At 34.1% G+C, this 23,148-nt stretch overlaps 1 protein-coding gene across 7 annotated transcripts in view; it reads left to right on the forward strand.

The window, feature by feature from the left end:
* The first annotated feature begins 5,961 nt into the window (after positions 1-5,961).
* The window catches only part of Wdr59 (WD repeat domain 59), a 210,555-nt gene continuing 193,368 nt past the window's right edge, over positions 5,962-23,148 (forward strand). For 4 of the 7 annotated variants that reach the window (XR_006262124.1, XR_006262126.1, XR_006262125.1 and 1 more), the window contains exons 1-8: positions 5,964-6,202; positions 6,289-6,338; positions 6,475-6,610; positions 6,892-7,105; positions 7,329-7,462; positions 7,580-7,729; positions 8,153-8,312; positions 8,460-8,539. Coding sequence is in view for 4 of the 7 variants with exons in the window: in XM_043429565.1 (XP_043285500.1) it covers positions 6,149-6,202; positions 6,289-6,338; positions 6,475-6,610; positions 6,892-7,105; positions 7,329-7,462; positions 7,580-7,729; positions 8,153-8,312; positions 8,460-8,539 (978 nt within the window). In the remaining 3 variants the exon portion in view is untranslated. Of the gene's footprint in view, positions 6,203-6,288; positions 6,339-6,474; positions 6,611-6,891; positions 7,106-7,328; positions 7,463-7,579; positions 7,730-8,152; positions 8,313-8,459; positions 8,540-23,148 lie in introns of all 7 variants that reach the window. The other 3 variants (XM_043429566.1, XM_043429567.1, XM_043429564.1) reach the window with 2 other exon arrangements.

Raw genomic sequence — 23,148 nt, forward strand, 5'->3', positions numbered from 1 at the left:
GGTAGAGTCTCGGGACAAGTACATTGACAGCCTTGTCGTCTACTGGCCTGAGGCTCTCGCCGAGACTATACTTTCTCTGAATAAAACGATTCGCGGTGGTGGGGGTAAAATTCGCATGTGATTTTCTTTAATTGCAAAGCTCATGAGTTATGTACGGCTTTGAAAATTGAACTTTTAGCTAATTAAGAAGTTCTCTGTCGAATGAGCCCAAAATCAGCATGCTCGGTGTCGTAATTTCTGAGAAAAAACTTTGCACGGGCTTAAGATTATGCAAAAGTTACTAACACATTCAGGATTTGACGTATCTGTATACGCGTACTCCAACCACTACAAACATAGGCCCCTTGGCACCCATGATCACCAATCCCTGGTGAGAGAAATTTTGTTGCAACCAATGAAAGGTGAGAGAATTTTTGGGCCAATGACATTCAAGAAAAAGAGCAAGGAAGTTTAGCGGAAAGCTAAGGAGCTCGGAGCTCGAGAGCTCGAAAGTACTCGAAAGTCACCAGCCGAAGTTTCACGTCATGTTGACGTTTGGGGTTATGATGTTATTAAGTGCGTGCGGGAAAATAAAAATAATTTTCGCGTCATCTAACAAAGTGTATACTAATATTTATTTTGTTCTTATGGTAAACTATACCGGTATAAAAGCGGCCGCGTAAATGTAGACTGTGATCTGTGTGTGAAAATGAAAAATATAAAAAAATGCGCGATGCTTATGTCAACGAAACTGTTCAGTATTTCATTATTTCGTTCGATTGGAAATAAGTATCAACTGAGATAATCTTTCAACTAAACCAGAGTGCGCGGAATATTGTCAAGTGTAAATATATCGTCGGTTGCGTGATTATATATCATGTGTAATAATGTAGGTTATATATGCGAGTTCCCTTTGATAGCTATGTGTCGTAACCATGGACGTAGGAAATACATGGACGGAGCCTTAGCCGAGGGGGGTGAAGCCTGAAGGGTGAGGGGAATGAAAGTCTATTTCCACGGATATGATCAACCATGATGGCGGCGGCGATGTTATATTCTCACGGCGAAATCGTATGGTGGGGATAAGCAGTTAAAAAAAAAAGTTAACCTCCAATCAATTATGACACGCCAAATAAAAATCTAACCTTCAATCGATTATAAGGCACGAATAATTATATTTCGTAATTGAAATATCATTTTCAATGATGAGTTAAGCGAAATGTTGGTTAGTTAAATAAGGGATGTCAAACTGCTCGCCGGTATTTTGTCTACGGTCACGGGATAGTTTTGTTAAAATCACGCCGCGCACCGTGAGGATAGACGTGGGATAGACACGAATCTGATCAACCATTATGGCTACCGCGGCTTTTCTCCTTGCCCCTGAGGCTTCACCCCCCTCGTCTGAAAAGGTACTTAAGGCTCCGTCCATGTATTTCCTACGTCCATGGTCGTACCGAACCGGCCGGGGTTTGACGTTCCGAAGTGTGGGACAAATGTAACAAACGTTCACACAGTTAGTGAATAATAATATAAATAAGGCAAATCAGTTTATCAAAAATAGGTCTGGAAGTTGTAAGGACAAATGTTCGTCAATCTTTAATGTGTCAAGATTTCTTTTTGCGATCTGAAATATTATGGTTGATAATTAATATAACAAGAACACACGGAACTGTTAGTGTATAATGTGAGAAACTCCAATCGAATAAATGTTTTCTAATTTATTTCTTGTGTCAACATTATTTTTGAATATTCCCATATTTTGCTTCCTATTGAGTTTGACTCTGCTCTTTCCGATCCTTGTTTTGACTCCATTGGTTTGCAGCGGATCGATACATATTATTAATTCGTTGTTTGGGATGTGTCCTCTGATTTCCTACTACTTCTTCATGCTGATTGTGGTAACGTGATTCAGGAGGTTTCTAACTATGATCATCAATTGCACATTTTGTACATCAGATTTTCAAAACAGTTTCTGGTCTTGACATAAGTGTAGTTATTCTTTTTCCACCTGGTCTGTCGAGTAATAAAGTTTGAAACTTGTTCCAAAACGTCTTTGGATGCTTTTTTTGCTGATAATATGAAAAGTTGAACCTTTAGAATGCGGTAGACAAACACAAATGTAGACAACAATACTTATGAAATGATGTGTATGTTGAGTATTCCTATTCTGCAAACTGCAAATAAGGAATTATTGGTGAAAACATTGATTACGATAAGTCTACAGTTGCTCAGTTATGGATGCGATTAAGTATAATGCCTGCCAACATCAGGGAAACCAACTGTATTTCTGAATGTTATGTGCGCTATGTCATTTTAATATAACATCATGACTTCTAACAACTTTTCACTATAATACTATAGATTTGGATCATTGAAATACAGCAAAAATCTGCAAACTATAAAATTTATATACTGTGCCATTCATTTTACTTTTTGACTCTCACCGTAACATAAATATGAAGTGAAAAATTCATTACAAAAGTCCTCAGTTGCTCATGTGTCCTCAGTTGCAAAATATGGGATTTGAAATTGCTGTCTTCCAAACTCATTGCGCAGATACATTGAATCGCAACAGATACCTGCGAACTCTGAAATTTCTGTAGATAATTATAGGTGCTAAGTATCACCTCCTATCTTTGATTATGGTAATATGTAATGGAACTTGGTTCAGCAAGTTTTAAAGTGTTTCTTTTCAAATAGTATTGAAGTTTGTATTACCGCGGTAAGGAGCGAATACCTCCAAACTTTGATATTTTTGTGTCACAGCATGTGTGCCAATCATTTAAATTTTTTACTCCAACCCTAACATGTAATTTCAAAAATTCATCACAAAAGTTTTTAGCTTTTCTAATTAACTTAATTTCCCTTTTTCTAAATTCCATGCTACATTTCTGAATTTCTAAATTTATTTCTAAATTATCCTAAAATGAAATTGGTTTCCTCTACAACCAATGCAGGTACCTTAAACGTCTTTGAAATCCGTTGCGCTGTTGAATTAAGTCCGCTCAGTTTTTTTTTGCTTTTTTGAATTCTGACATAATGAATGTTTCCGGGTGTTTTTTTTCTGCAACTATCAAACTGTAGATAATTGGATCTCAGCAGCCACTTGCAAACTTTGGAAATATATTTCATCCGGGGCATGTTTTGGATGACACGAAAATGTCTAAATTCAGAATGCAAAAACGACATTTAAAAATAACCAATTCTGTTGGATTTGTTGTGTTTTGAATTTGATCTATCTTTCCTCTTTTCCTTTCTTTTTTCTAACGTTATAAGCCGGAAATCATATCTCGGCCTCCAACCTACTTTCCACCATGCTCTTGGGTTGGTAATGAAGAAAACATATTAGAGTACAAGGGGAAAAATCGCCAAAGTCCAAGGACAGACCTGTGACGAAATATTTCCAGTATAATTTTGACGAAAAACAGGTCTTTTTCGTGGAAACCAACGTTATAAGCCGAAAATGATATCTCAGCCTCCAACCCGCTTTCCATCGTGCTTTTTGGTTCCTAATTGACAGAACATATTAGAATACAAGGAAAAAAATCGCCAAAGTCCAAGAACAGACCTGTGACGAAATATTTTCAGTACAATTTTGACGAAAAACAGGTCTTTTTCGTGGAAACAAAAGTTATAAGCCGAAAATTATATCTCGGCCTCCAACCCGCTTTCCACCGTGCTCTTTGATTCCTAATTGACAAAACATATTCGAATACAAGGAAAAAATCGTCAAAGTCCAAGGACAGACCTGTGACGAAACATTTTCAGTACTATTTTGACGAAAAATAGGTCTTTTTTCGTGAAAACCAACGTTATAAGCCGAAAATCATAAATAATTCATAGAAATTTAAACTAAAATCCTATAGTCAACTGAACATAAATAAGGAACTCGTGAGAAAAAAGACGTGATATCAAACCATAAACTTCCTCTAGGAAAAAAAAGGTTGGGACAAGTACATTGATGGTCCCTCGTTTCCTGATAATTCCATCTATAAAAAAAACTTAAAAAAAAATGTTTTTAACAAATTGTCAAAAAAATTATTTTATAAAAAATATACAGAACAATTCGAAAAACATTTCACAAATCTTGGAAAAACATTATCTTTAAAAAAAATCTAATCGGTATCTATTTTTTTAAGTGTCAAAAGTATCAAATATCAAGTAAAAAATAAAAAACCGAAAAATCGTGCTTGAAATCATTTTGGAAACCGATGCCTCATTCTTCTTATTTGATTCGAACAGCTAAATCAATTGAAAAAAATTGCATCTAATTTACGTGCAGCATTAAAATTTATTATATCAATTCGTGGCCAAGTATTTTCTAATAAATTGAAACAAGTTACCATTTGAGTTGCGTGCAGCACTAAAATTTATGATATCAATCGAAGGACAAGTAATTTATGAATAACTCCAAATTTTGACATTATTAAATGGTTCTAAGAAGCTTTTAAATCCAAAAAAAATCACATGAAAGCTAGTCATTTGTTACTCTATGGTGGCAGAGACTTATAAGAAAATCGATTTTTCTCAGACTTTCAGGATCCTTTGGTATTATTCACAAAATTCAACGTCGATTGGATCGATACAAATTATGTTTAAATATGTGTTAAAAGTACTTGTCCGGCCCATGACTTTCCGTTTAAATTGTTTATCCAAATAAAAATCAGAGCATCTAGAACTGATGGATCACAAATATTCATGCAGAGGGAATTTACAGAGTTATCTTCAAGTAATTTTCCTTTAATTGCGCTAATTTAATAAGAATGGAAACGAATTGTCCTGTAATATACAAGGGATGATATTGTGTATCGATAAATAAAAAACATTTTACACATTAAATATGTTCAAGCTTCCAAAAAAACTCCCCAGTTTGTATTGTAATAACGGCAATTTTTACTTCTCACTTCTTCCAGCGAACGAATTTTATTCGGCATAACTATATTATTTTTAGTAAGAACATTAAACTAATAATAAATCGCATTTCAATAAATTTTCAACCGGATTCTGCCGTGCAATTTCGTTTTTTTATGATTGATTTTTATTTGAATGAATAGTGATGGGCCGGACAAGTACTTTTAACACATATTTAAACATAATTTGTATCGATCCAATCGACGTTGAATTTTGTGAATAATACCAAAGGATCCTGAAAGTCTGAGAAAAATCGATTTTCTTATAAGTCTCTGCCACCATAGAGTAACAAATGACTAGCTTTCATGTGATTTTTTTTGGATTTAAAAGCTTCTTAGAACCATTTAATAATGTCAAAATTTGGAGTTATTCATAAATTACTTGTCCTTCGATTGATATCATAAATTTTAGTGCTGCACGCAACTCAAATGGTAACTTGTTTCAATTTATTAGAAAATACTTGGCCACGAATTGATATAATAAATTTTAATGCTGCACGTAAATTAGATGCAATTTTTTTCAATTGATTTAGCTGTTCGAATCAAATAAGAAGAATGAGGCATCGGTTTCCAAAATGATTTCAAGCACGATTTTTCGGTTTTTTATTTTTTACTTGATATTTGATACTTTTGACACTTAAAAAAATAGATACCGATTAGATTTTTTTTAAAGATAATGTTTTTCCAAGATTTGTGAAATGTTTTTCGAATTGTTCTGTATATTTTTTATAAAATAATTTTTTTGACAATTTGTTAAAAACATTTTTTTTTAAGTTTTTTTTATATAAAGAGTCTCTGGCAGCAATTCGTCTGCCGCGACTCTAGATAGTATACTACACCACACGAGCAGACGTTTGATAGCCTGAACTGTGCTCCAAATGCTTCGGGCATTATGACAGCTATATAAAATTTGCCCTCAATTTTAACTTTTGCCATTTTTTAAAATTTATTATGATTGTTTGTCGTTAGTTTGTAAATGTTTGATTAATTTAAACGTTTGGTTGATACTTTTTGATAAACAAATGAAACAAAAAATGCTCACAAGAATTTCTGTGTAGCCGTCTGACATCTCTGCTGACTTCACTGACGCAGGGGCATTGTACGAACCGTCAGGTTAGGATGTTATGATATGATAGGTTTGAAATTGCTTAATGCATCAATATATACACAATTATCTAAATAATTGGAAGAAAAAACGTAAAAAAAGCAATAAAAAATTAATTTCCAATTTCACTTAACACTTCGGCGCAATTTTTAATATGTCAAAACGTTGGGGCACTGACTATGTCGTCACAGAACATCGCGATTTGCAGGTAAACAAAAAAAGCACTCAAAGTTATAATTAGGCAAATTGTTTTTACAGTTTTTTACAATTGTTACTTTTTTTATTTCATATAAGGCGAATACAATGGCGATTGACGCAACCGGAGGTTATGTTTTACTGGCAGGGTGAGTATATTCTCTTTTGATAAATAGTTACATATCTTGTAAAATGGAACTATATTCATTCTCATCCTTATAATTGTCATTTTACTGTTATTTTCATTGTTATTCAAGAAAATAATGATTGGTTATCTAATGATAGGCGTCGATATTTTGCTGTGAAAAATTTAAATGATGAAATGGATGGGCTACGGAAATTCCAACGACAGAGCAAGTATGAAGTTGGTTCCGCTGAATGGAACCCCACATTGACCAATAGTCACTTATGTGCAATATCTGTAAGTCATTTCAATCTAAATTAATCCCACACTTTATTCTCAATTTCATTTTGTATTGAAAACATGTATTAATTAAATTGATAACAGATTAGAGCATGAAGATTTATGATGAAATGTTAATTATTATAAAAACTTAAAACAATCGTATATTATTTGAAATAGAGATCCAAATTTAGACGGGGTACATGATTATTTGCATTCAAGATATAAAATGAACATAACTGAAAATAGTGAAAAAAAACATAATGGAATGCTCAAAATAATCCACTAACTATTTTCAGAGCAACACAAGGGTAGAGATATTAAGTTTTGCAGGAGGAGGTGGGCAGGAATTACAGACCACCCACAGTCTGAGAGCTCACACACGAGTGGTCAGTGATTTGAATTGGCATCCCAAGGAACCTTCAATTGTTGCTTCGTGCAGCATTGATACTTTTATCCACATTTGGGATATACGCGATCAGCGACGACCCTGTTTATCTCTATCAGCAGTTGGTATGTTTTACATATTATTGAAAAAATTAAAAAATTCCCAAAGCCTTAAGAGAGCTTCCATGTGTATATTATTATGTAAATTGGACTTTGATTGCTTGCATAGTCTCTCAGATACTGGGAAAATAGTATACTTGCTCTAAACTTTAAAATTGTCAAGAGAAAACATTTCGGTATTTCAACCGTTGTAACAAAACAGTATGTTCATTGTATTAACTCATTTTAGCCGGTGCGTCCCAAGTTCAATGGAATGCTTTGTTACCACACACTTTAGCAACTGCTCATGACGGTGACGTAAAAATATGGGATCAGCGCAAAGGAAATAGCCCTGTACAATATATAGCTGCACATTTAACAAAGGTATATTCGGTTTTTCGTAAATACTTTTGGTGCTAATTATCTTTTGTCTCATGCCTGAAAATTTCAGGTTTTCTTATTTCCTCAATTATTTCTGAAATATTATTGATAATTTTTTAGATACACGGGTTGGATTGGTGTCCGTTTCAGCAAAACCAGCTGGCAACTTCTAGTCAGGATTGTACTGTAAAAATTTTCGATATTGTGAACCCTCGCAGAGCTGAAAGTATTCTGACGACTAATTCCCCTGTTTGGAGAGCACGCTATACGGTAAAAAAATACTTTTCACTACATGAAATTGTCGTAAATCGAATCGTACAAAATAAATTTCGAACACTATTTCTTGCTATGTGAAGAAATCTTCTTTTATAACAATTAATCAATAGGGTTGGGAAATACTTGTAAAGAAAGACCTTTTTATGGAAAATTGGGGTGAGACTCAAGAGTTCGAAGGCCTAAAATAGCGAACAGGCATTCTGTATATCTATATATACGTATATCAAGAGACTCGGTAGAGTCTCGGGACAAGTACATTGACAGCCCTGTCGTCTGCTGGCCCTATAGGTATATATAGATATACAGAATGCCTGTTCGCTATTTTAGGCCTTCGAACTTTTGAGTCCCACTCGAAAATTGAATTATTTCATTTCACATTCTATTGAATTTTCTTCAAAATTATTTTTCCCGACATAGCCGTTCGGAGAAGGTCTTGTAACCATCGTCGTACCACAACTGCGGAGAGGGGAAAACAGTTTACTATTATGGAACACATCAAACTTCAATGCACCAATATATACTTTTGTTGGGCATACGGACGTTGTACTGGAATTTCAATGGCGTTACCCGAAAACAGGTATAACTCAACGAAATGAATGATTCGAAAGATAAACTGAAAAAAAGGTTTTTTTTTCTCTTAATTCGACTCTTTGTTCAATTACGAACAACGTAAATGCATCTAAAGTATGTGAATTCATGCGAAACAATTTTTCTCTTTTTACAGATATAAATGATTACGAGTTGATCACGTGGTCGAAAGATCAATGCTTGAGGATCTTCAAAATAGATCCTTTCCTCAAGAAGGTAAAGAAATTTCGGAAAAGTGGCTCATGATTTTTTTCGATTTTTTTTTTATCAAGACGTTCCTGAAGTAAGAATTTTTGAAAATTTTAGTGATTTTGTTTCAAATGCTCATAACTCGTTTGAAAATACATCAAATCGAATGTTTTTTTTCCAAATTTTGCATTTTTCAATGATCTTTTCAAGAGTGGGAAGAGCCTGGGCCTGTCGTAAAGAAACAATTCTTTCTGTTTATTTTAGAATTTCTTGTTTATGCATTTAAAACTTTGAATATGATTTTTATATCTTACAAAATGAAATATCAGTAGGTAATTGTGAATTAAAGTAATATACAGTTTGAGAATTAATGAATCTGCTTGTTCATCAAAATTTTTATTCATAAATAGATATTATCTTTTATTTTCTTTGTCGTTTGAATATTTTACATGAATGACTCTCGTTCGAGCTAGAAATCACTTTCATCGTGAAAAATCCATTTATGTTTGGAGTTACACAATGAAATTAATTCTTGCATGCTTGCGATAGTTTTATCTTTAAAAAGCCCCAATTGAAAACAAAACATTCAATTTTTGGTGTATTTTCAATCTTTAAATTGTTACACACCGGTCCGGTATGGGTCCTCCATAAAATTTCTTCCGTTTTTCGAAAATCTGAAAAAAATATTTTTAACACATATATTCTTTATTTACTTTTTTTCAATTAGTTTCAATACTTTTGGATTGTTAATAGATGTTCAAAATCAATAAGTAAACGTTTACTCAGTTAGTATTATGTTTTTTTTATTTAACGAAGTACCCTCGGTACGTAGTGAGTCAGAGAGTTTTAGTCTTCAATATGGGTAACGTAGTATATATTTCGGCAACACCGTAGCCCCTGGGTTAGTGTACGTGTTAACGTACAAGTACAAGCATTGAATCTACGTATAGTCGCGTATAGGAAACCCAGCTTCTGCGTGTTTCGTTTTTCATCAGTGGGTAAAGAAATCCGAAGTGTGTACGGGAAAAGAAACATCCCTAACCTCAAAGAAGACTTCAAAAATGATTAAATTGACGGTGCCTTCTTTTCATATTTTCTATTTCTTATTGTTTCCGAAAATAATTGATGCATGAAACACACAAATTTTCGTTACAAATATATAATATTTCTTTTGCAATACTGTGTTTCTATCGTTGACTCAATTTGCGCATGTTCAGACGGTTTCGAAAGTGCTGCTGTAACTTATATTCGAATGAAGCGCCATAACCTACAATTCTGCGGTGTTGCCACATTTGCGTGTTGCCCAAAAACCTTGTGTTATTTCCAGTTATTTCTTAGAACACGCAAGCAAGCTTTGCATGTTTTCCAAAAAGAAAAATGTTCATTGGACATTCGTTTATATTTTCTCCAAATTTTATCAAAATCTGTTTGTTAACTTCAACGTTATAAATTAAAAAGTGCGTCTGAATCACAGATTCACATAAGACTCTATGTTAACTGCTTCAAATTAAATCATAGATATCTCTTTTCAAAGTCAACCAAAGGTCACAAAATTTTAACTGACTCATTTTTCGAAAGAATTTGACATCTTAACGAATTTTTATAATTTTCTGTTTGTTAATTTATTTACCGAGGGTACTTCCTTAAGAGGATGGACCAGTTGGTATATCACAACCATGAGTGCGAGAGAGATAGTTGCAAATTTCGAAATCGAAATTCTTTAACACAGTTTGACCGATTAAAAAAAGGCTCTGTCAGTCGATTTTTACCATCGTTCTGTGTAGGCTGACAGAGCCTTTTTTTAATCGATCAAACTGTGTCTAAGAATTTTGATTTCGAAAATTCCAAGTGAGGTTAGTCGACTGATCCATACTCTTAAGAGGATGGATCAGTCGGTATATCGCAACCGTGAGTGCGAGAGAGATAGCTGCAAATTTCGAAATCGAAATTCTTTGACACAGTTTAACCGATTAAAAAAAGGCTCTGTCAGTCGATTTTTGCCATCGTTCTGTGTAGGCTGACAGAGCCTTTTTTTAATCGGTCAAACTGTGTCAGAGAATTTCAATTTCGAAAATTCCAAGTGAGGTTAGTCGACTGATCCATACTCTTAAAAGTCAATAATGAATTTTTTAACATGAAGGCTAACTCGGCTTTATACATGTTGCAATGCATTAAAATTAAAAAAACTAGGTTGCAGGGAAGGGAATGAAACTTACCTTCAAAAAATTTCAAAATTTATGGAATTTGAACCGTTTTAATCATTTGTGCCCATCCTTAGAAAAACATGAGATCCTCAAAATCATTATTGTCTACATCAAACTATATTATCTGATGTCAATAGATTACAACATTTGTAAAGTTGAGATTTAAACTCCATATTTAGGGACGTATTATTGGGTTTCAATTAAAAGCTAACTGAATTGAGCTTCCATAGTGAGTGATGTAGCAGAGGTTATGATACAGATAAACAAATTCCGTAACTATTGGTATAAAAAAAACAGTCAGCAGTGCCATCACATTCAGAAAGTCATTTATTAAAATGTGCAACTCTTTTAAAATTGAATATAAATTCATAAAGATTATTTATAAATTATAAAAAACTATTCAAGTGAAAAAAAAATGCTAAAAAAAGTAGCATTGTTAACCTTTAAACGACGGTTCTGGTCGAAATATAGGTCACCAGTTTAGTCGGGCACTCCTCGTAAAGAATTCATCAAAAATGTCAATTTCAACTTATAATTTCCCCGTCTAAAAATTTGATATATGTTTAAAACAATCAGTCCTCAACCACGGGGATTGAAGTTTTCCATTTGAAATAGATGGAGATTCTCTGCGTTTGTGGTCACTATTTTAGTTTGGGCCTAAATGTGTTTGAAAAAACTTGAAGTTTTCAGAAATTACTTTACAAGCATATTACTACACGGATCCCAAAACTCTTACCCTCAAAATGTTGTATAGCATCACCATACTAACCCGTTAATGCGCAAAATGACAATTTTTGACACGCGATTTCAAGTATACAGTTTTAACTAAGGAACAAAAAAAATTCTTCAAAATTATATTTCTAGATGACATAGAAAAAAGATTCAGAACCAGGAAAAAAATTCTATAGAAATAATAAACGAAAAATTGAAAAGTTCAAAAAAATTCAGCAATAAAAAACAATCGAAAAAAATTCTGTAAAGAAAAATAAAAATTTTCAAAAAAATTCATAAATATTGAACAAATTGAAATATGTACTATCCAAGTTAAATGCAGTATAAAAATGTATGATATCAATTAGAGGCCAAGTTTTTATTGATAATTTGGAATATTTATTGAACAAATCGGAAACTTTAATTGAAACTCATGATAATTATTTTCAAGAAAAAAGTTAATGAAAAAAAAGTCATAACGGAAGTTGCAGTACTAAAATGTATTATATCAATTCGAGGTCAAGTATTTATTAGTTATTCGAAATATAATCTCCGGCGACAAATGAGCGTTGAGAATCCTTGTCGGGCTCACAACGTTTTATCAAAATTACTAAAAAATTAATGGAAATGAAATCATTAAAAATTCACATGAAAATCATTCGTTACTTCAACAAGGTACACATTTTAAAGAATCGATTCCCCTCCGATTTTCATGATCCTCTGGTATTATTCACAACATTCAACTTCGATTGGATCGGTACAAATTATGTTCAAATACGTCTTAAACGTACTTGTCCGGCCCATCACTTTTTATTCAAATTGCTCATTCGAAAACAAATCAGGGCTACTCTAAAATGACAAATATAATAACATCGATAGAAATAAAAATAATATCTCCAAGTAATTTGAACTTGATTGTTCGCAAGTTCGTATAGCAATATCCACTTCTCATTTTTTTCAGTGAACACATACCATTCGGTAAGAACCAATGAAAATGAGAAATAATCAGGCACATTACAAGAAATTTTCGAACCTACTCAGCCATGCAATGTTTTTTTTTCTATAGTCACGTACACATTTTGATAAATACCACTAGTCGAGTACGACACGTGGATTCCTGGAATTTGGAGAAAAATTATTTTGTTGTGAATTCTGACTTCATATGATATAAATAGATTAATTAACTTTATCTTGCATTTTCGTTTCATTATGACAAGAGCGATTCGAAGGAAAATTATTTTCTCGGGAATTACTGTTCCTTAATATTAACACATGCATTAACTTTGTTTTTGATTTGTTTTCGAATGAGTAATTTGAATAAAAAGTGATGATATTTGAACATAATTTGTACCGATCCAATCGAAGTTGAATGTTGTGAATAATACCAGGGGATCCTGAAAATCGGAGGGGAATCGATTCTTTAAAGTGTGTACCTTGTTGAAGTAACGAATGACTTTCATGTGAATTTTTAATGATTTCATTTCCATTAATTTTTTAGTAATTTTGATAAAACGTTGTGAGCCCGACAAGGATTCTCAACGCTCATTTGTCGCCGGAGATTATATTTCGAATAACTGATAAATACTTGACCTCGAATTGATATAATACATTTTAGTACTGCACGTAACTTCCATTATGACTTTTTTTTCATTAACTTTTTTCTTGAAAATAATTATCATGAGTTTCAATTAAAGCTTCCGATTTGTTCAATAAATATTCCAAATTATCAATAAAAACTTGGCCTCTAATTGATATCATACATTTTTATACTGCATGTAACTAGGATAGTACATTTTTCAATTTGTTCAATATTTATGAATTTTTTTATTTTTCTTTACAGAATTTTTTTCGATTGTTTTTTATTGTTGAATTTTTTTGAACTTTTCAATTTTTCGTTTATTATTTCTATAGAATTTTTTTCCTGGTTCTGAATCTTTTTTCTATGTCATCCAGAAACAAGGGACCATCAACGTACTTGTCCCAACCTTTTTTTCCCAAGGGGAAGTTTATGGTTTGATATCACGCCTTTTTTCTCAAAAGTTCCTCATTTATGTTATGACGGTTATAGGATTTTAGTTTAAATTTCTATGAATTATTTGCTTAGTACATTTTTATAGATTCCATTCTCATACGAACATTTTTTTATGGGATAATCTTTTTCATGAAATTATCAGCAAATAAGGGACCATCAATGTACTTTTCACAACCTTATTTTCCCTGGGTATGATGTTCGGCTTATAAAGTTGGTTTCCACCATAGAAAACCAATTTTTCGTAAAAATTGTAGTGAAAATATTTCGTCACAAGTCTGCCCTTGAACTTTGGCGATTTTTTCTCTTATACTATAATATGTTATGCCTATTAAGAACTCAACAGCATGGAGGAATCCGGGATGAGGCCCGAGAAATTAATTTCGGTTTATAATGTTGGTTTCCACGTAAAAGACCAATTTTTCTTCAAAATTGTACTGAAAATATTTAGGCACTGGTTTGGTCTTGGACTTTGGTGATTTTTCTCCTTGTCTTCTAATATGTTTTGTCTATTGGGAACCCAAGAGCATGAAGAAATGCGTGTTGTGGGCCGTAATATGATTTTCGGCCTATAACGTTGGTTTCCACGAAAAACAACAAATTTCTCGTCAACATTGTACAGAAAATATTCCGTCACAGGTCTGTCCATGGACTTGGGCTATTTTTTCTCTTCTACTCTAATATGCTATGCTTATTGGAAACCCAAGAGAATGGTAGAAAGCGGGTTGGGGGCCGAGATATGATTTTCGGCTTATAAGGTTGGTTTCCACAAAAAAGGACCTATTTTTCGTCAAAATTGTACTGGAAATATTTCGGCACTGGTTTTTTCTTCCACGTTGGTGATTTTCCCCCTTATCTTCTCATATGTTTTGTGTAATAGGAACCCAAAAGAGTGAAGAAATGCGTCTCGTGGGCTGTAATATGATTTTCGGCTCATAACGTTGGTTTCCGCGACAAAAGATCTATTTTTCGTCAAAATTGTACTGGAAATATTTCGTCACCGGTCTGTCCTTGGCCTTTGGCAATTTTTTCCAAGTCTTTGAACGAAGAAAGAACTGACGTAAAGATTTCCTTAATAGAACAGATTTTATTTATCCCTTTTCTTCAAAATTCAAATGAAAGAACACGAAAAATCCAACAGATTTACCCACTTTAAATGGCGCTTTTGCATTCTGAATCTAGAGATTTCATCTCATGCAAAATGTGCCCCCAATGAAATATATTTCCAAAGTTTGCAAGTGGCCTCTGAAGTCCAATTATCCACAGTTTGATAGTTGCTGAAAAAAAGTACCCGAAAACTTCTAACATTTATTATGCCAGAACTCAAAGCAGCAAAAAAACTAAGCGAACTTAATTCAACGGAGCAACAGAATTCAAAGATGTTTAAGGTACCTGTATTGGTTTTGGAGGAAAACCATTTCAGGACAATTCAGAAATGAATTTAGAAATTCAAAAACTCAGAATAGAGTAGAAAAAGGAAAATTGAAGAATTTAGGAAAGCGGCAGACTTTTGTGATGAATTTTCTAGATTACATGATACGGTTGGAGTAAATGATTTGAATGATTGGCACACATGCTGCAACACAGAAATATCAAAGTTTGGAAGTATTCGCTGTATATCAGTCATATAAACTTCAATACTATTTGAAAAGGAACACTTAAAAGCTTGCCGAACCAAGTTCCATTATATATTACCATAATCAAAGATAAGGGGTGATCCGTCGCATATATATTTATCCACAAAAACTTCAGAGTTCGCAGGTATCTGCTGCGGTTCAATGTATCTGCGCAATGAGCTTCGAAGACAGCAATTTCAAATCTATCCATAAATGAGCAACTGAAGACTTTTATAATCAATTTTTTAATTAGAATAACTACACACTATATCAAGACCAGATTTTTTTTTGAAAATCTGAATTATAAAATGTGCAATTCAAGATCATGGTTAGAAACCTCTCGAATCATGTTACCACAATCATCATGAAGGAGTAGAAAATCATAGGACACATATTAGGGAACGAATTAATAATATGAATCAATCCGCTGCAAACTGATGGGGTGAAAACAAGGATCGGAGAGGACAGAGCCAAACTGAATATCAAGCAAAATATGGGGATGTTTAAAAATAATGACAACACAAGATATAAATTAGAAAACATTTATTCAATTAAAGTTACTAATATCATTCTAACAGTTGCGTGTATTTTAGTTCTATTTATTCGTAAATATAACCTTGACATATAACCACGCCACTGACGATATATTCGCACTGGACAATATTTCTCGTACTCTGGTTTAATTGAAGGATTATATCAGTTAACACTTATTTCCAATCGAACGAAATAATGAAATCTTGAAAAGTTTCGTTGACATATGCATAGCGCATTTTTTATATTCTTTTTCACACACACACATCACAGACTACATTTACGCGGTCGCTTTGATACCGGTTTAATATATCACAAATAACAACATAAATAGTAATCTGCACTTCTTTAGATGATGAAAATTATTTTTTTATTTATCCGGCACGCACTTCGTAATGTCGAAACTCTATTCTTACGATCAAAAACTGACACATGGTTTGTACCCATATATATTGTAACGGTACTATTGTGTATCAGAACACCCCGTTACGCGTAGATTCGAGCTTCTTATAAAATAAAGGAGCAGGCATGAAAGAAAAACAAGAGTGCGAGGAAAGATCTGTGATAAATCAGAAGTTTTATTCAAAAAAGACAAATTTGGTTGTTCTCTGTGAGCTGCTTACAAAAGAGAATGTTATTTGTTCAAGCAAAATTGTTTTTGGTATTTTTCTTTTAGTCACAAAAAAATATGATCGCACGCAAATGACTTAATCTCGCATTTAAAGAATAGTAAGAGCAATTTTCGCAAAATAAGGCAAATTTCTCAATTAAAGAATTAAATTTCGCAATTTAAATTTCGCAGATACTGAATTATATTTCGCAAATTAAAGAATTAATTTCGCAAATTAAAGAATTAACTTTCGCAAATAAAGAATTAACTTTCGCAAATAAAGAATTAACTTTCGCAATTAACTGATTAAATTTCGCAAATAAATTTCGCAAACAAAGATTTAACTTTCGCAAATAAAGATTTAAGTTTCGCAAATAGAAATTTAATTTAAATTTCGCAATTAAATTAAAGAATTTCGCACGCAGTTTAGAATCTTACAATTTCATACATAAATAAAGTGGATTTTAATTGATTGCCTTAAACGTTGGCACCTAACAAAAATAAAGTGGATTTTAATTGATTGCCTTAAACGTTGGCACCTACCAACCGGAATTCAGTCCACCCAGGAATCTTAAGGCAGAACGAACCCGAACTGCCCCCGCCCTCCTGGCATGAAGGGAAGGATTCCCCCAAGACTCTTGTGACCGAACGGAGCCGAACGGTCACCGCCCTCTTGGCAGGAGAAGGATGGGTAATCTGGCAGAAATCTTGGTCCAGAACGAAATCGAACTGTCCCCGCCCTTCTGGTCAGATCGGTGCCCCAGAGTGGAAATCTTGAACCCAAACGGAACCGAATGGGGCCTGCCCTTCCAAACTGAGTCGGTGGTAGTCTACCTTTTGCAAAGCGGATTCTGAGTTACGAAGTCAGAATCGGCTGGAAAAATTGCGTGTGCGGATCTGAGTTGCTCAGTCTCAGATCGGCGTGCGTAAGCGAGTCAAGCGTGATGAGGGCAAGACTGGCTATCGAGACTAGCTCTCGACGCCTTTTTATATGCGAAATAACAAAGGAGAATAATGATAATAATTTTTGGCGGAATGCGCCAATTTTCCTGATTCGCTATTGAATTTAATCTCGAACTCTTTGTTTGCTCTAAAATTCCTGGTTGGCCAATTTTATTCTCGGTGTGCTTTGTTATTGGTCGCTTAATTTCGACCAATGGTAAAATTTTGTTTTAATGAACTGCGCTTGTGCGACAATTCACAATCGCCAATGGAAACTTCACGATTTTCCCATTGGTTATTTGAGAAATTTGCCTATTGGCTGAATTTTTTGATTGGCTTTTACGAGCCTGGTCGCAGTGACGCGCGAAACCTATTTAAATTTGAAATAATTGCTTCGAAATGATTTGATAATTTTTTGTTATGTTTTCAAATGAATTTGCTCTGAAATTGCCACTGATTAGTTCGCACAAAAATTTCTTATACAATTCAGTCTTTTGTTGTTGAAGAGAAATGATTTATTCAATGAAATTAATGAAAATAGAGTCTTCTTGTGATCTTCGTGGCACTGGTCGATAAGCGAGTCCGTACGCTGGCGCCTCTCTCTGAGTGATACGCGTATCGCTAATTGCCGTGTCGGTACGGGCGCATGCTTTGTTGTCGAGCGGTATCGTTCGTCTCAATATATGTATATCGATTGATTTATGACTGCTGTTACCAGCTGTGCTGCGCCGTGTGCTACGTTCTGAAGTTGACGTCATATATATTGTACATTCATAGTCAGAACTGAAATGCACATGCTATATGCTTGCGCATGCCATTTCAAACTTTGATGTAATTGGCCCAGGATTTTTTTCATTGCTCATTGGTTGGAACAAGAATATTCTCACCGGGGATTGGTGATCATGGGGGCCAAGGAGCCTATGCTTGTAGCGGTCAGAGTACGCGTATACAGATACGTCGAATCCCGAATGTGTTAGTAACTTTTGCATAATCTTAAGCCCGTGCAAAGTTTTTTCTCAGCAATTACGACACCGATCATGCTGATTTTGAGCTCATTCGACAGAGAACTTCTTAATTATCTGAAAATTCAATTTTCAAAGCCGTACAGAACTCATGAGTTTCGTAATTAAAGAAAATCGCATGCCAATTTTACCCCCACCACGGCGAATCGTTTTATTCAGAGAAAATATAGTCTCGGCGAGAGCCTCAGGCCAGCAGACGACAGAGCTGTCAATGTACTTGTCCCGAGACTTTACCGAGTCTCTTGATATAAAGGGATTTTGAGGGTGCTCTTTCAGAATCTGACATTTAATTTGTAAAATTAACTCAGAATATCTATTATTTTTGCGTTTGTAATTAAATAGTCAAGAATTATTGACGTTTCATTTTCTTTTAAATCGATTTTCATTATTGTTGCTGCACTTAAATACATACCACATTGTTTACAACTGTTTAAAAACAACTGTTTTTTTCACTCAGTTTTTCCAAGATGGCAGTTTTGCAAAATAGCCCGATGTAAATTTTCATGATTTTTCTCTCGAAAATTAGCAACTTAACAAAAAAATTTTTACAACAAAAAGTGCTGAGGATCATTTAAAAAATACGAGTGATTTTTTCAAAAAATTTCTAGATATTTTTATATTTTGAGAAAATACGAATCAACTCTATTATTTAACCAAAATATATGTCTTTATTCATCGAGAGTACAACTGAAACTGTTTTTAACCTAACTCTAAACATTCGTATTATTGCTATGGCCACGATGCCATGCATGCATGATCACACTTCATACTTCATTCAATCGCTACCCCACACTCGACCATCCTGGTATTAACATCGTTCTCGATATTTTTACTATCAGACTCTGATTCTTCGATGTCTAAAGGAGGTTCATAATACCGCTGAGTTGACCAAGGCTTGTTCGATTCGGTCCCTCATGGTCGAACAGTTTTTCAACCAAATAACGATCATTGCAAAGGACTTTCACAACCTTGTATGGACCAATGAATTGAATGTGCATTTTAAATCCTGAGACTCGCTGCATTCTTTTAATTGCTACCAAATTTCGAATTTTATATTGATTTGCATCCTCTTATTGTTATTGTAGAATTTGCGATTTTCTTCTTGAATCTTCGATATTTGAGTCACAGCATTCTGCCGTACAGTTTCTCGATTCTGTATATATGTATCCATCAATTCTTTTTCGATAACAGCTCGAAGCTCCAAATCGTTTTTTAGATTCATAGCTTCTCCGACAAATAATTCGAACGGTAGGGTTGCAATGCTCCGATTATACGTAGAATTAATAAACTGTTGGGCTTCATTCACGTATTTGAACCATTATTCAGCCTTTGGCATTGGTAATTTTGTTAATATTGGGATTAAAATTCGATTAATCCTTTTTACTTGCTCATTTGCACGTTCATGCGCTTCTCGTATCACGTCAAATTGCATTGATTTGGGGATGACTAGTAATTGTTCACCGTCACAATTTCGGTACAGCACGTTATATTTCAACGAAAAATTTTCCATTTTGTTGTTCACAGTAGCTTGTCTCATTTTTTTTAATCCTCATCTTGTTGAGCTTGTTTAATTCTTGCAGTAAGAGATAAACTGTTCCCTTCGATCATACGGAAACTGGATTACGGCTTAATGCGTCGACATGCCTCATATTAGAGGGACCGGAAAGTAATGTTTTCTTACGCTAATTGCCATGCGCAAAAACGACGTTACTTTCCGGTCCTCTTAATACTTTTTCCAAGGCGATGTTCAATAGTGCAGTTAAATTCTTCAATTATGAGTGCCCATCTTGCTATTCGAGTGCACATATCTTTTTTTCATAGTTAATGAAAAAGCTTCGGAATCGGTTACGATTTTAAAGTGTATTCCGAGTAGGTAAACTCGGAATTTCTTTAATGCCCGAATTACAGCTAGAATTTCCATATCGTAGCTAGTATATTTTTGTTCGGTTGTCGTAGTTTTCTAACTGGCATAGTATACCAGATGCATTCATGAATGTTTTGAATTGTTTTGTAGAAGAATGGCACAAAGTCCATGTAATAATACATTGGTGTGTACTTCTTTTTGAGATGTATCAGAATTGAGATCTACCGGCTTAGAGATGTATAAGATTAGAGATAATTCGCTATAGAGAATTTTTTCAATGATTAAGAGTAGAAGTGTGTTGGATCAGAAATGATATTGATACGACATATTTTGAAGTGGAAATGTTCCTGAATTTAAATATTTTGGAGCAGAGTTATTTTTGAGCATGCATTTTGAAGATTAAGGTTTTACGAGAACAAAATTATTTACGAGCCACAGAATTATTTAAGAATAGAGAGATGCAGAATAGACAAGTAGTACTACCTCACCTGCGAATGTTTCCAAGGCATCCTCTACATCTTTAACCCCTTAGGTGGAATTGACGCTATTTGGCGTCATAATTTTTCCTGGCCCAAAGTGTCGATGACGCCTCCGATGGCGTCATCGATTATTTCGAGATTGGCTCAATCGATTTCTACGAAAATTGGTACCCCCGGGTTTTCAAGGTTGCTGATTACGAATCTGCACTCAAAATGCAAAATTAAAAAATGGCGGATCCAAAATGTCCGACCGAAATGCAAAAATTGATTTGAATCGAATGGAACTTTGTACTCGCGGGTTTTCGAGTTCGCTGATTACGAAACTGCACTCAAAATACATAAACTCAAAATGGCGGATCCAAAATAGCGGACTAAAATGTAAAAACTGATTTGAATGGTATGAAGCTTTGTGCTTGAGGTATTCGAGGTCGCTCATTACAAATCAGCTCTCACGTGCAAAAAATTCAAATGTTGAATTGCGTTTGGTGCATCCCAAATAGCGGACCTCAATGCAGAAATGTGTTCGCAGTATACATAAATTAAATTTTTGTATAGTAATATTCATACTGAGTACTGAAACTCTAATACCCAACAAATGTGAACAAACAGATTTCATTCCAATCATTCAACGTTTTGAATTCGCGAGCGCCAAACTCAATCCAACATTTATATTTTTTGCGTTTCGAGCTTAGATTCATAATCACTGACCTTGAAAACCGCCAAGTATTAATTTTCATCTAATTCAAAACGGTTTTTGCATTTTGGTCAGCCATTTTGGATCCGCCATTTCGAATTTGTGCATTTTGAATACAGATTCGTAATCAGCGACCTCGGATACCTCGAGTACAAAGCTTCATACGATTCAAATCAGTTTTTGCAGTTCGGTCCGCCATTTTGGATCCGCCATTTTGAATTTGTGTATTTTGAGTGCAGATTCGTAATCAGCGATCTCAAAAACCTCCGGCTACTAATTTTCGTGAAAATCTGAAATTTTTTTTTTCCGGCATTTTGGGCATTTGACGTGGAAAATGTCTTGCCACCTAAGGGGTTAAAAGATAATATCGAACTTGATCTTCGTTCGATTACCCATCTTTTTCGGTCACTTTGATGGTCATTACTTGCGTTATCACAATTGCCGTGATTTTCTTCGTTTACACCTGTATCAGCAGTTCTTAATTTTGTGTTGCCATTTCGTCTTGATCCCGTTGTATTCAAATTCCTTTGACGCAAATGATTCCTTGATCCTCGATCCAGTTGCCTCCGATGTTTCAATTTCAATTTCGTCATTATTATCACCGCCATCAGCAGAATTCGTTTGATTTTCTCCAGCATTTATCTGGTGGGACTGGAGTCGTTCCTTCAAAACAGCTTTACTGCCTGTAAAAGGCAGACTTAATTATTCAAGTTCCCCTTTTAATTCTTCAATCGTCATCGAATTTATACGAGTTATTTCATCCCCTGATTGTGACATGATGTGATCAGTGTCAGGAAATATTTTCACTTTCTTCCGAAAATATCCAGCATACACCTTCACTGCATACAACACCACAATTATACGAATTTATAAATCAGCTGTTTCTTTTATCAAGAGACTCGGTCGAGTCTCAGGACAAGTACATTGACAGCCCTGTCTCTGCTGGCCTGAGGCTTGCCGAGTATACTTTCTCTGAATCAAACGATTCGCGGTGGTGGGGGTAAAACCGGCATGTCATTTTCTAAAATTGCAGAGCTCAGGAGATGTTTTATAAAGCAAAAATTGGTTTGGAGACTAATTTTGAAAACCCCTTCCGAATGATATAAATATATCGATTCCATCTGTTGTATTTTTATTATTAATTGTTATTTCATCGCGTATCCCGGACGAGCCTCCAAAATATGTGGGGACGTATTTGAAATTAGTGTACTTGAAATTGCATGTCCAAAATTGTCGTTTTGCGCATTAATGGGTTAGTATGGTGATGTTGTACGACATTTTGAGGGTAGGAGTATTGGAAATTTTTTCCGTGTAGCAACATGCTTGTAAAGTAATTTATAAAAACTTCAAGTTTTTCCAAACACATTTAGGCCCACAGTAAAATAGTGACCACAAACGTAGAAAACTCCCATCTATTTCAAACGGAAAACTTCAATCCCCGTGATTGAGGGTCAAACAATGTTTTAAAAATCTGAAAAAATGACAGCATTACTTTTTATGTATTTCTAACCGATTTAGGGGGCGGAAAAGGTAAAATAAATGTATAATTTAATATAAATATTATAACGACCCCCAATAACGACCACCTCAATGTCATATACATGTCAAATGATATACTATACATGTCAAAATACATAGAAAAGTGTCATGTTTTAACATAACACTTCATTCTTCAATTATGATCAATCATGTCAATATCCCATATCATTTTATCGTAAAAGAAAATATAAATGGGTCTTGTTGGATAAAAATGAATGTAAATCTTTATTTTTAATGAGAATTAAAAAATGTTTTAGAACAATCATTCATATCATTTATTACCATTGCCATAACTAAGTATCCAACTGGAATTTTTGAATATTCAGAAAGTGAAATTTTTCATGATCTCTGGAAACAATTCTTATAATTGAACCTAGTGTACAGGTAATAAAATA

Source organism: Venturia canescens, chromosome 9, assembly GCF_019457755.1.
Source record: "Venturia canescens isolate UGA chromosome 9, ASM1945775v1, whole genome shotgun sequence".
NCBI classification, from domain to species: Eukaryota; Metazoa; Arthropoda; class Insecta; order Hymenoptera; family Ichneumonidae; genus Venturia; species Venturia canescens.